Genomic DNA, 14,821 nt, shown 5'->3' with positions numbered 1-14,821 from the left:
CCGGACCAGTTGACACCCCTAGCCAAAACACAGGTATGCTAAGCCATTTTTTGCTTAGGAAGAGTAGGGGTGTCAAATGGCCGGTTCAGCCGTTTTTTTTTTTTTTTTAAATGAAAGTGTAATCACACAAACCACACACCAATCCCCAAAGGTTAATTGACTTTTAGGACTGTGAAATGGCGGATATACACAACAGGTTCAGCTTGGTTTTGATCAGGCTGAATATGTTTCGATTTGGGAATGAGTCAAATCAAAACCAATCTGTTAAAGAATTTTGGTTTCGATGTTTCAATATCAGTTTAAATAGATTTGTTTTCGGGTTTGAACCACAATGAAATCTTAGATTTATAAACTGTAGTGTGGAAAGATTTAGTAAAAACAAATTAAATCACCTTCCTCAAGTCAAACAAAAAAACAACAAAAAATAGGGAAATTTTGATGTTGTAATTGGATCAAGGAGGAATAAATTGTAAAGATAAGATAACTAATATTGAAATCAATGGATAAATAGAATCTATAGCGAAATTATTGTTGCAAATCAAATCATTATTTCTATTATAAGAGGAAGATAACTAAGGAGATCAATGGAAGCATTGTTACAAATCCATTTCATTATTTATAACCTCATATTCATTGATTTGTAACAAATTCCGTTGCAACTACAAATTTTCTCACTAATATTGAAATCAATTCACCTATTCAGAACCTCATGCTCAATGTTTTTTTTATGGGTTTCATTTAGTTCGGTCACAGTCTAGATATCAGTTAATTCGGTGTAGTTTGGCTTTCTATCAATCCCATCATACCCCAACCCAAAACCAGTTGATTAAGAATCAGTTTAGTTCGGTCTAGGTTTTTTGTGATCAGAAACTTCATGGACTGACCCATTCTTCGCTTATCTCTTTCTCTAAACCTCTCTTCTTTCAAACTTTGATTTGCTTTTCTTTTTGGGTTGATGTTCTCTGTGCCGCAGCAGCCTGTGCCAGACACATGGGCCTGCCATTAGGGGGGCAGGGTGGTCATTTCGGCCACCCCCATGTGTTTGGGCGCAGCCTGCATCCCCCGCACAGAGAATATTTGGCCCTTTTTTTTTTCATCTCTCTTTCGTTCTCTGTGACATTTCTCAGTTTTTGGAAATCTAGGTAGGATTTTGTTGGCCTAGCTAGGTTAGGGTTTGTGTTTCAGTGGGTAAAAATTACTGTAACAAATCAATGGTGTAGCAGTTGTGAGTTCAGTTACTTTTAGATCACAAGAGGAAGCCTGAAGATTTGAAGCCCGAGGCTTTAGAATAGGGGGTTTTGGATCCTCCACTGGCAGAAGCCTTGGCAGATTCGAATGCAAACTTGAAATCTCTGAATCGGACTTGAATTAGGCTCAGAATGTAGCTCTGAAACATCAAGAAATCGATGAAACTGTTTCAGTTTCACCACAAGCGTAGCGGCCAAAGTGGTCATGCACCGTGCATGAGCCTTATCCCATCTCACAAGAGGGGGTTGAAATGACACAAAATCCCTATTAGATGAATTAATACCCCTTCCCCCCTCATGCGGCCGTGCATGATGAAAACCTCCCCATTTACATTATGATTTATGAATCCACCACCACACATGAATTTCATAAGCCCAAACTAGGAAAAAAACCAACACTTTGTTGAAAGAAAGAAAGAATAGGAAAAATTGAGAATGAGTTCCATGGCCACACTCCCTTGACTGGCTCAGGAAGCAATCCCTCCAAATCCTGCATATAAGTTCAGATTCAAGCCCTAGTTAATCAAGTGATGCTAATAGAGAAATCAAGTTAAACATACCAGGTAAGGAAAAAAATGGTTAATATTGAGAGAAAACTAACCTGACAAGGACTGTGCTCTCATCATTAGTACTCCATCTCTTGTTGCTGAAATGTTTTTCAACAAATGAATCAATTATCGGTTTTGCAGGTCACAGAAACATGGAGGAGACAGGGAGATGATTGTTTGAACACTAACGCTGTGGCAAGCTAGTAGACACGATTGAATAATGGATACGTATATCGCAAAAAATGCACTCATGTGGGGCTGCAACGACATGGATCTCTACCCAGTTCTTGCAACGATGACATCATAGCTTGTGGTCGCAGGGATGGTTTTCCCAGGTTGCATACATGGCATTGCAGTGCATACAAAGACCATACAGATCTTAGTCCGTCGATCTCTTTTGGTACTCAAGAGGAATTAGAAAAAAATTACCTGGTCCATCTAAAAATGCAGAAAAATTGGGATATGGACTTATTTTCTAGGTACAACTGTTTAACCAGTGCATTAGTAATGTGTAATCGGTCTGCCATGGTTCCAGATTGGCAAAGCGAGTATGTAAATTGTATGCTAGGCAGAAGAATTCATATCCCGGTTCTGCACGATGGACCTCGACGAGGTAATTTCTCTATTATTTCTTATTCCAATGGGATGTGAAAGAAATACTGACACAGCTAATTTTTTCTATTTCTTCTTTTGTACTGAAAGAGATCGATGGATCAAAACTATGATCTATATGGCCTCTGTATGCGCTGCAATGCCATGTATTCAACTGGGAAACCATCCCTGCGAGCCCAAGCTATGGTGCACCAGGTGTAAAAACTGGGTAGAGATCCAAGTAATTACAGCCCCACATGAGCACATTTATTGCGATACCGGTCGATGAATTCCAAAGAATGGAAGACCTGTATATCGGATTGGATATCAGTCACTTGCAAAACCGATAATTGATTCATTTGTTGAAAAACATTTCAGCAACAAGAGATAGAGAGCTTGGAGAGATGGGCATTATTGATGAGAGCACAACCCTTGTCAGGTTAGTTTTCTCTCCATATGAAGCTCTGTTAGAAAGCTTTTTTTACGTTAAATGGTATGTTTGACTTGATGGGAAGCTCTATTAGACAGGCCATCCGGACTTATATGCAAGATTTGGAGGGGTTGTTTCCTGAGCCAATCAAGGGAGTGTGGCCATGAAGAACTCATTCTTAATTTTTTCTACTCTTTCATTAGTATTTTGAATTTCTAAAGATAATGAGAGACAGAGGATGAATACTGTGAATGTTAATTCCGTGCCATCAGATCAATATATATAGTTTGGAGTACTCAAAATCATTGGCAAGCTAATTGCCTCAATCTAATTGCTTGAGGAATCTCTCAAATTAATTTCATGTCAACATACAAGACAGATTCAAGTCCTTGAAAGAAGCTGCAGAAGATGGACGTATTTGTTGGTGCATTGCCGGATGATCAAAACTATCTATCTTTCTAGTCGTAGTGGGAGAGGAGAGATGGGCCAAAGTGGTAGAAAGTATGGTTGTAGGCCAATACTGTAGCGGGCACGGTCACGGCACTGAACTGGTTCCACTCTTGAAGTGTTGATGTAATATAAGAAGATGTAACCATTGTAATTGATAAATAGAGCGTCTGGATTATGAGGATGGAATGCCACTAGATTGAAACAATCGTGATTGAATTGAGGATCAACAACATATGGTGACAGTAGCAGTTCTGGACTGCCTTGCAGCTTACGTATCAACAACCATTCGTCGCAGTAGCAGTAGTAGTACTCCTAGTTTGAATGGAAAACCCATATGTCAATGCGCGTAAAATCGTGAGAGAGATGGTGCATTGCCATTTGGAGTAAGCCGTCAGTGGATTCCCTTATGACGACGACATGGCCATGCTTGGGAGGAGTTTTAATCTTCTCTATATATTCAGCTCTCTTATAAGGATCATACACCAAAATCTCGTCATAATCACAACTCATCCAGTGAATTGCTCCTCCTATCACAGTGGGCTTCAAATTCATGGCTGTAAGAAGTGGTAGTAAGTCTCATCAGTAACAGCCACAGTAGATTGCTGCCATTCACCTGTCTCCGAGGAGAAAATCTCAATCTCAATCTCAATCTCAATATTGGACCCAGTAGTCCTTGTGGCCGCAGTTGCACGCACCACTTTGCATCTGTAATCATCGGTGACAACAAGACCCATGAATGGTAGCCTGAACGATTCCTGCTGCTGCTTAAGAGGAGGAGAAGTTGATAAGACTCCCTTGAGAGAGGGTTGTATATGGAATAGGTCGTCATAGGTTGGCGGCGACTACAGATAAGAAAAAGGCCATTGGAAGAACATATGAAGTAACCGAGCCCATCCAGAGTTCCTTGAGATGAATCCAAACTGCTGATGATATCTGCTGCAACTTATTCTTCTTCTTTTTCTATTTCAACAAATTTATCATCATCATCAGGACTACAACTCGAAGTTCCTACTTTTGGTAGTATTGCTAAGAATGTCCACATAGGTCTGGCGCCACTCATAACAGAGGAGACGCTCATTGTTGGGGTTTGGAAGAAGCCCAAGAGTAGGTCGTTGTTGCTTTTGCTGCTGCTGCTTCCTTGGGACACATACCTGTTACGGAAACGAGGGTCGGAAATAAGGTTTTGCCACCTCTTTGATACACACTTGAATCTGAAGATTGATTTGAGTGGCGAGCGAAATAGGATGTCCTTAAGAATGTCATCACTGCAACATAATTCTTTGTCTTCTTCGTCTCCAGTACTACTGCTAAGCATGTTGTTGCCCAAAGTACTGAGAAAAAAAGACAGATTTTGAAACTTCTCTTCCCTCTGTGATGGTCGGAGATGCTTACCGGCTGGTGGAATTAGGTGAAGATGATGCCACGGGTTGGAGAGAGGGAGACCTTGGGGGTTGTGGGAAGCAATCTCAATCTCTCTTTTTTCAGGAGAAAATCGTCCAGAAGCCTGCCGAGGGATCGACTTATATATATTGATCTTACATGTCAGCAAGGCAGCGGAGAGTGGGTGCAAGCAAGATGGGTTTAAGGAAGTTACGAGTCAGAGACGAAATTTTGCTAGAATTTTAGATCTAATCGAATTTTGGTAGTGTTTTTTAGAAGTTACGGATCCGTAGGGAGTCGGGAGATGAAATTTTGCTAGAGTTTGAGATGGAATAGGATTTTGGTGCGTTGGCTAATGCGAGCGCACTTGCAAGCATCGATTTGGATAGAATTTTTCGGATTCAGATCTTCTACGGCCTTGAGATTAGCAGCCATCGTCCTTCCCTGGCTTTTGGGCTCGACACGTGTACTTATGAAAATCGAATGGTCAATTTTAAAAATTTCAAATGTTGTTTGTGAAATTTGGTTGATCCCAGCAAATCAAGCCAGACCGGTCGCAAACTGAAACCGATCAAACCCACTAGGGTTTTGTTTTGAAGAGAAGGGAAAATCGTTCGAGAAACCAGCTCGTCTTCTTCCTCTCACGCTCATGGAAACCTGTCTTCTTCCTCTTACGCATCTGGTTCTGGTTTGTGCATAGCAAAAATCGAGTCTTCTTCCTCTCACACATCTGGTTCTGATTTGAGTAGCAGAAAAAAAGGGGATTTTGAAGCCTTCCTCTCCAACGGCCGTTGTCTGCAAATCGTAATTGTTTCAAGAACATTTATCAACTTCTCTAATTCAAGAAACACTATTTTCAAAGCTTGATTCCATTATTTTCATTGCCACTAAAAAGTGGAAAACAAATGGGGAAGAAGTATTGAGAGGAAAAAAAAAATTACAAACGAAAAGAACAAAGGGGAAAATGAAAAACCCAATTAGGGATTTCTCAATTCCTGTATCAGAGCTTCTTCCAACAAACTCTCTGACTCCTCCATCAATTCATGGCTCAATCTAAACATCAAAATACAAAGTTCCATCTGATTAAGACCACCATCACCATCCAAATCACCTTCTCTCAACATAGACAACAATTCATCATCTTTCAAACCCTGCAACCCTAGTAAATCAGTGTTCCTCTTCAAGCTTTCAAACGTGATGACTTCCTTGTTAGGGCCCATCAATAAGTGAAACCCATTACAAAGCTCTCCAATCAATCCTTCCCCATCCAATTTCTCAGCCATAGGTGGCAAGAAATCTTCAAAATCAACTGCCTTTCGTCCAACCATTCCTGAATCTTCAAGTTCTTGAATAAAATCGAAGAAGAGAAGATAAGAGAGAATTCAAACTGAATTAGGAATGAGGAGTGGTAAGAGGAGGCAAGAGAGCTAAATAATGGAGAAAACGAAAGGGGTTCATGGAAAGAGAGTCCATGGATACCAATGAAGAGTCTGCGAGGTTGGGCGGTTTCTTTGGATTCAGAAGCGTGAGAGGAAGAAGACGAGCTTCCATACCCACGTATCAACCGACGAAGTCCGCGAGGTTGGGTGGTTTCGGTTTGACTGGCCGGTCCGGCTGGTTTGCTGGGATCAACCGAGTTTCACAAACAATATTTGAAAATTTTAAAACTGACCATTCGATTTTCATAAGGACACGTGTCGAGCCTAGAAGCCAGGGCAGGACGATGGCTGCTACTCTCAAGGCTGTAGAAGATCTGAATCCGAATTTTTCTCATTCCATGGGGTAGGATGGTACATTCCATGGGTACAAGGCGGTTCTGTGTCTAAATTCAAAACGCATGAGTACACGGGATTAGGTAGCGATCTTTTTTCTTTTTTGTAAGGGTAAAAGATTTGCAGAACGCCACCACCCCTCATAAGACTCAAATTAGTGTAGCACCACTCCTTAAAAATGTCTTATATGCCCCTTTATTGAATCCAGATCCTCTGATGTGCATCGAGAGTAATTACGCTGGAAGTATACCCAAAGGATGCCACGTCTTAACCTAAAAATTGGTCACCTATTTCCCTTTTCTCATCAATTTCTAAAGGGAAATTTACGCATATACCCCCTGTATTTTGCTTTAAGTATAAATCGACCCGAAATTTAAAAAAATGAACGTGTACACCCCTGAACTTTTAAAACCATGCAAAAACAGCAAAACTAACAATCTGTTAGCCATACCACCTTAAGTGATGACGTGAGGTTTAAAGTGGACAACTAAAGCAGTGGGTGAAGAGATTCTCCCTTCTTCCATCCTCCTTCTCAAAATTTTCTTTATGAAATCTTCTTTCTCTTTGTTTCACTCTATGTCCGTGCAGCACCGTCATGAGCGATGTTTTCACCAAACCAGCCATTTCATCGAGCATAGCCTACGTTACTTTCTTGGTAGGGAATGGAGACTACATAAAAGACGTTATGGGTCTGGCCAAGGGGATTAGGAAGGTGAAGAGCGCTTATCCGCTCGTGGTGGCCGTCCTACAAGATCGGGTACTGCCAACACTGCCTAGACAAGGTCAAGTGGCCTACCGAGATGGGCTCACCACCTGCCCTCTACTTCAACGCTGACATTTTCGTGTTCAAGCCCAACCTCTCCACCTGCGACGACTTCTTGCAGAATCTCTAGGTCATTCCGCCAACTGCTTTTGCAGAGCAAGACTATCTCAATATGTTCTTCAAGGACACTTACATGCCCATTCCTCCTGTTTTAAATTTGGGAAGGAAGATGGAAGAAGGGGGAATCTCTTCACCCACTGCTTAGGTTAAATTTTACTATTGAAGATAAGGATAAAAAAGTAATTTAATGTCCACTTTAAACCCACATCATCACTTAACGAGGTATAACTAACGGACGGTTAGTTTTGCATGGTTTTAAAAGTTCAGAGGGTGTGCATGTTTATTTTTTGAAACCTCGGGTCGATTTGCACTTAAGGTTGAGTATAGGGAGTGTACGCGTAATTTTCCCATGTCTAATTCAATCCCTTCTTTCTCTGTCCCCCGCTGCAACCTAACCCCAGCACTTCGCTCCACCCTCCCTGTCTCCCCCTCCCTTTGTTCCTTTCCTAATCCCCACCCCCTGCTTCTCGTAACCCAAACCCTGCTGCCGCTCACTTCCTGCAACCTCCCTAAACATAATTACATAACTACGTTTCCCATGACCAGTGAAAGGTGGGGAGCATTGCCGCCTCTCATTGCCAATTATGGTGATGGATTTTTCCTGGAGCAACAACAGCAACAGCGCTGTCCTCACAACCACCACCACAAGTCCACAGCAATCGAAGGCTAATTTCTACTGCAACTCTGCCCTGTCTCTCCCCTACTCACCCCATGACCCTCGTGTCACTGCAGAAGTAGGCCTCACCCTTCCTTTTCCCAACATGGCCTTCCAACAATCATCATCCACCCATGCTTCATACCCCTCTAGTTTCCTTCTCCAGTTATTTCTAATAGCACAATTAGTAGAGAATTTGAAAAGCTTTGGGTTTTAACGTTTCGTATTTGCAGCCCGACTAATTCCATAATAATTAACATTTTATTGTAATATTAACAATAAAGCACTAGAAACATCGAATTCCGAATAGGGCGGCATTGAAGTGAGAGGGGAGAGGGAGGAGGTGTTACAGGTGGGGGGTGGAGTTGCAGGTTGCAGCGGTGGGATGCTGCAGCCTTGTGCGGAGAAGAAAGACAAAAAAAGGAAGAGAGGAGGAATAGGAGGAGGTGGTGGTGGGTCCATCATGTTAATTAATTAATTAAATAAAAAAAAATTTTTAAAAAAAAAAGAAGGAATAAAAAACGGAGAGAGAAGATGAAATGTTAGGGTATTTGTGGAAGTTTCATCATGTTTTTTCTTAGAATGCAGGAGTAGTAACTAACTCCGGGGTTTAAGTAAATCTTTTTAAAATTGAAACTAGTAGATGTGAAACAATTTTTTAGCCTTCTTATCTTGTAATTAATTTTCTTATCTAGTAGATCTAGGCAATTTTCCCTTGTACTTATCATATTTTCATTTTCTTTATACTATTTCTCAAAAGCTTTATTTCTTCAAACAGAGGGTATTTGGGGTTATTGTAATTCTATGAGTTATGCTATTCTCGAACAAGAAGCTATCGGTAATGGGTGTCTTAGGGGAATGATTCAAAGTACTATTAGGCCATGAAAAGCCAAATAAGGACGATAAGGTAATCCCAAATCTCCATTAACGTTGTGTTTTTCTTTTTTCTTTCTTCACTTCTTTCTTTCCAAATTGTTCAGTTGCTTTCCCTTTTAAATAGTTTTTCTTAGGAATTATATAGGAAGGGAAAAGGTTAGTGGTAATAGCCAAAAGTAGAAGCTATGGAGAAGCTCTTCAACCCTTGGATCGTTATTGAATGGGGACGAAAATTGGCTGCTGCCCGAGTTGCAGTTATGTTCTTGCTGCCCCAATTATAGGCGCCAATTTGGAATCCAGAAGGGTATTTTGAAAAATACTAAAACCTAAGAGGGTATTTGTGAATCCACAAGGGAAAGGAATTATTCCAAGTTTACGCCTACGATTGGGGGCAGCAGGAACGGTTGCAGCCAAATTATTATTTTTTGGATTAAGGGAGAGTATATATATAAATAAAGAATATAGTTTTTACAATCTGTAGTACCGGGTTCCATTAGCATCTCTCCTAATTAGTGTAGAGAGAGCCTCTGGAAGACCCTGCATACAGAAATGGATTTCCTGAACAAAAGACAAAAACCCTGCTAAAAAGTCTGCACAGTTATTTGTTTCCCTGACATGATGCATAAAGACACAACTTCTGAACCAAGATCTAAGCTCAAGAATATCCTCCACAATCCCTAGCTCCGTCCATTGCACTTGAAATCGACCCATGATCATCTGAATGGCCACAAGGGAGTCAGACCAAAACTTGGATTTGGGTTAAGTTCAAAGATCTAGCCTTTAGCATTCCAGACTTGATAGCCATTAACTCCATATGAACACTGTTCTTCTCATAGTATCCTCCTGCCACCGCAAAAATAGGCTTGGCCAGGTGATTTCTCCCAATAGTACCATAGCCACCAACTTCCCCACGCACTGACCCGTCACAGTTGATCGCACACCAGCCTGTTAGTGGAGAGGGCCAAGTGTGGATCCTTGGTTGGGGATGGACGAAAGTGACCTTGATGCTCCATCTATAAAAGAATTCTCAATGTGCAGTCGTGTCTGGGATCACAGTCTTCAATGAGGAGAAGTTGCCTCTTGTATCATTTAGAATCCTGCAACAAACTCTTCCAGGCTCATGTCGTTGATCCTTAAAAAGCCTACCATTCCGTTCCTCCCATATACGATATAGTATTGCCACTAAGCTGAATCCTCTCACATCGTTAACAAAAGAATCTCCTTTGAAGTGATCCTCCAACCATTGGATCTCCGCATTCCATGATGCCAAAGGAGCTCAAGTATAGCCATTGATGTACAGAATTCGCTTCCACACCATAGATGAGTAAGTACACTGGAAGAAGATATGATTTAGAGTCTCATCTCCCCATAGGCATGTGGTATCCATGGTCATCCCCCAGGACGCAAGTCTGGTTCTAGTATTTAGCCTACCCATAAATGCTAGCCAAGCAATAAAAGAAAACCTAGGCTGTGTTTGAGAGAACCAAACCAGGTTGGCCCAATTCGTCTTCGCACCCTGTATGCGCACAGACTGCCAAGCAGATCGAAGAGTGAATCTACCATTGGAACAAGGTGTCCAAATTGTTGTGTCTTCTTGCAACCGTCTATGTGTCCTTATGGTAGAGATCTCCTGCAATTTATCTTGGAGATCGAGGTCTTGTTCAGTCCCATTCCATACGCCCTCTCTTGTGCGAAGTGAAGCAACCTTGTCAAAGGCCCCGTGACTCAGCGCCTCTGCTATAAGCAATCCAAATTTTGCCAAGGGTCCGCTTGGTAACCAGGGGTCGAACCACAACAGAGTATTAGCACCATCCTTTAGGATATGCGTAATACAATTGGAAGCCATCCTTCTCAGATTCAACACTGTGCGGAAAGACAACGAACATTGTGTTGGAGTAGGTAGCGACCAAATTGAGTGCTGCCTCAACCATCGCCCTTTCACAAACTGGACCCAGCAGGTTGGAGCATCTGAAGCTACATTCCAAACTTGTCTCATCAAGGATGCACGGTTCCAATACTTTAAGCGTCTCAGCCCTAGCCCTCCTTCGTCCTTCGGCCTACACACGCTTGTCCCATGCCACCTTATAGGACCCAGACTCAGAGCTTCCAAACCATAGGAACTTTGCCATTTTACGCTGTATAGTGTGTAGCACGCTCTTTGGAACCTGGAAGACATTCAGCCAGTGTGCTATGCATCCTGTAATTACAGGCTGGAGGAGGACCAGGCGATCCGCGTATGAAAGAGTTTTAGCCTTCCAATCCATCAGCTTCCTCTCCACTTTTGCAATCAGTTCAACAAAATTTGCAGCTTGTAAGTTCTTTGAGGCCAATGGCACACCCAAGTATTTAATTGGGAGACAGCCCGCAGATATCCCCAAGGTATCCTCGAAGTGACTCACAACGTCCGATGAATAGTTTGAGTAAGAGATAGATGATTTTCCTTGGTTAATTATTAGGCCCGATTCTGCAGAAAAACCTTGAAACAGTTGTTGGAGAGCCTCGACATTACTAACCGCACCCTTGCCGAAGATGAACAAATCATCAGCAAAGCACAGTGTTGTGATATCCAGTGTTGCACAATGTTGATGGTATTCAAACATACCCCTCCTTGCCGCCCCAACCAACAAGTCCGAAAAGACTTGCAAGACAATATTAAAAAGGAAGGGAGACATCGGGCAACCCTGTCTGAGTCCCCTATTAGCAGAGAAGACCAGTGATTGAGTACCCTTAAGGAAAATAACATACTTTGGATTCACCACACACTGTGTGACCTAAGTGATGAACAACGGGGGGAAATTTAATCTCAGGACCAGGGTCAATAGAAAGCTCCATTGGACAGAATCATACGCCTTACGCAAGTCCAGTTTAGTAGCAAATTGAGGCGTACCTTGGTTAAGGTGATAACCATGTAGGAGCTCTTGACAGAGCAAGACATTATCAGTGATCTGTTTGCCTTCGATGAAGGCCGATTGGTTAGTACCCACAACCTTAATCTTGTTGGCCAGCAATTTGTACATGAATCTATAGATGAAGGAGCTCACAGTAATTGGTTGGAAGTCGCTGAAGGTGGTTTGGGAGTCCCCCTTAGGGACCAGGGTCAACCGAGACATCTTGACCTGGTCAGGCAGCGTTGGATTGATAAAAAAATCCAGTATAGCCGTGCAAAGATCACCACCTGTGATCTCCCAAGTTCTTTTGAAGAGGCATGCACCAAAACCATTCGTGCCTGGAGCACTATCCTCGCCTGCTGCGAACACCATACCCTTGATCTCTTCAATCGTGAATGGTCGGGCAAGGAGGTAAATGGTCCAGCGACCTATCAACTGGGAGATCAAAATGAGAGCACTGTACTGGGGGAGACCCCATGAAAGCAGACTCAAAGTAATTGGCTGCCTCAAACCTGATTTGATTTTCATCACTGATCCACTCCCCCGTGGTAGACTGAATCGAGAAGACACGAGTTCTACCTCGTCGCACCTTCAAGGACCTGTGAAAAAATTCAGAATTGCTATCGCCATTCTGAAGCCAGCGAATGCGTGCCCTCTGGCGCAATTCTGATTCCCTAATGTTCATGAGATGGCGGAGCTACCCCACCAGGTGTTTCTCACGATGGACATGGTCAGGATCCATAGGGTGCAGTTGGATTTCAGCTTGCAGATTCTGAACCTCCATGCCCATTTCAGTAATCTGACCGTCCAAGTTGTGGAAAGGTCTCTTACTCCATCTTTTAAGTTTTAGCTTTAGGGCTTGTAATTTCTGCAACAGAACAAACATTAGCATACCATCGATACGCTAGTCCCAAACCTCACACACAAGAGGGAGGAACTCATCATGGTCTGCCCAATGATTGTAGAAGTAGAACTATCTCCCACGTCGTTGCGGTGTCGCCCCCATTGAAACAACAATAGGACTGTGGTCCGAAATGCCAGGCATCTGGAACATCGCAGAGGCAGTGGGGAAGGCATCTTCCCAAGGCTGATTCAAAAGGGCCCTATCAATCTTCGAGGCAATTCTGTCCTCCCCACCGGCTTGGTTACTCCAAGTAAGATGGCACCCCGACCATTTTGCATAAAAAAAGGTCACTATCTAAGATATAGCCAGCCAGAGGTTGCACTTGTCAAGAGGTTACTGGGCTGCTACCCAGTTTCTCAGAGGGAGAACGAATGGCATTGAAGTCTCCTAACAACATCCACAACAAAGAAATAGAGGTGCTTAACCGTCTGATATCATTCCACAAAGACTCCCTCTACGGTGCAAAATTTGCTCCATTGAAAGGTTTAAAGGTGCTTTAGCGGCGTCAAAACCTTCCGTTTTTTTATTGTGACTAATACGTTTAGTGCTTTTGTTTTTATTGTTAGGGCTCCACCAAAAAATTGCTAGGTTATAAGGAAAATAGGTTATGCAATCTAGATTCAGACAGTGTTTCTTGGGTTTCTGATAAATGGTTTCTTAAGGGGTGGGGATGTGGGGAAGCAGGGGATAGGGGGTTAGGAAAGGAACAGAGGGACGGGGAGACTGGTAGGGTGGAGCAAAGTGGTGGGGTTAGGTTGCAGTAGGTGGGGTTGAGTTGCATCAAGGGCTGGTGGGGTTGCAGAAGGAAGAAGAAGGAGGAGGCACCAGAATGGATCATCTGCATGCACCAACAGATGAACGTACATCTCAGAGCCAATCACATTTTAATTTTGTTTCCATAAAAACACCTCCTCCCCTTGTAAATGGAAGAAATAGGAGAGGTGGTTGGCTTTCACATGTACGTTCACCTGTTGGTACATGCAGAGGAACCGAACTCCACAATGAGGTGGGTCCTTTTAGTGTTTTTTTTTTTTTTTAAAAAAAAATTTTAATTATAACTATTTATAAGGGTAAAATTGTTAAAGGGGAAAAAATTAAGTAACTGGGTTAATTAAAATCTGGTTTAGGTACCCCAAACCTAATATGTGAAACATCGAGTGCTTAAGCTACAATTTGTCCATACATTAGGTAATCCAAGGGAAAAAACTTTGCTGCTACATTTGTAGCAAGAATGTTCCAGTTATAGGGTTGGCAGCAAGGAAATGGAATAATTCACTTCCCCTTTGGGTTCATAAATATCCTCCTAGGTAAGATAACCCTCTCCAATTCCCTAAAACCATGTAGTGCGATAGTTCGGGGTGGAAATGCCAACATGTGGCAGTTCGGACTTCCAACAGTGCCGAGCTCAACAAAAAATAAAAAGAAAAGAAAAAAAAAAGGAAATCAATGAGCACGGACCATTGGATGTGAATCTCCACCCCGAACCACTACACAGTTAGGGAATTAGAGAGGATTAAAATCTTTTACCCAAGATATAAAGAGATGGTTTTCTAGATACTTCAAGGTCACGAGTCTCATTTTCACCCTATCTTTCGGTTGGTTTTATAGAGGAAAAAGAATGCAAATAGGATGACTCTCAAAAAATTAAAGTTATCAAATGAACCCATGATTTTTGTTTTCAATTGATGTAGCCAACGATTTCAATTTTTTAACAAAAACCTATTTATTGACTTATTTCATGAAATGAATGAAATTTTCAAATCGAAAACATACGAAAGAGTCTTTACATATTCGATTCCAATGCACACTTCTTCTATTGAGATCACCCATGCATGACTCGCTCTTACCAAATTTGACTCGTCTGAGTCACTAGATTTTGAGGAGTCGAGTTGAGTGCAGTTGAAAAAACTTTTTGGTTTTTTGGGTAGAAAAAAAATACTGATGTTACAAATGTGTGGGTAATCTCAGCCGTGAAAAAGATAAAGTTAGAGCCGTCGGATGTAGGGCTTTGGCTATTGAAATACCTTTTCATTCTAATGTTTTCCTTGATGAAATTCTCTGTTTCGTTTTATCACTTTTAAGTAGAGCAGCGAACGCGCGACGGAGGGAGGCTCACCTACCGGAAGCGGCATAGCTATGCCACCAAATCCAACCAGACGAGGGTCGTCAAAACCCCTGGTATCAATCTCTTCTCCCA

At 42.1% G+C, this 14,821-nt stretch overlaps 1 protein-coding gene and 1 long non-coding RNA gene across 2 annotated transcripts in view; both read right to left on the bottom strand.

Moving 5' to 3' along the window:
* The window catches only part of LOC122670596, a 20,528-nt gene extending 5,707 nt beyond the window's left edge, over positions 1-14,821 (bottom strand). Inside the window, exons 1-2 of the long non-coding RNA XR_006334231.1 lie at positions 14,727-14,821; positions 8,783-8,788 (exon numbers count right to left, since the gene is read on the bottom strand). This is a non-coding gene — a long non-coding RNA (uncharacterized LOC122670596). The remainder of the gene's footprint in view (positions 1-8,782; positions 8,789-14,726) is intronic.
* On the bottom strand, positions 5,505-5,978 carry LOC122670595 (calcium-binding protein KIC-like). The gene has a single exon (XM_043867539.1). It carries the CDS (start codon positions 5,972-5,974, stop codon positions 5,624-5,626), a length of 351 nt encoding a protein of 116 aa, XP_043723474.1. The 5' UTR covers positions 5,975-5,978; the 3' UTR covers positions 5,505-5,623.

The sequence above is a fragment of the Telopea speciosissima genome, chromosome 8, assembly GCF_018873765.1.
Source record: "Telopea speciosissima isolate NSW1024214 ecotype Mountain lineage chromosome 8, Tspe_v1, whole genome shotgun sequence".
Classification (NCBI taxonomy): Eukaryota; Viridiplantae; Streptophyta; class Magnoliopsida; order Proteales; family Proteaceae; genus Telopea; species Telopea speciosissima.
Note: the sequence above shows the minus strand (reverse complement) of the source record. Positions and strands in the feature narration are given on the sequence as shown.

Bases quoted from the DNA above. Each gene is read 5' to 3' on its own strand.
- LOC122670595 (XM_043867539.1), bottom strand. From the start codon at position 5,974: ATGGTTGGACGAAAGGCAGTTGATTTTGAAGATTTCTTGCCACCTATG.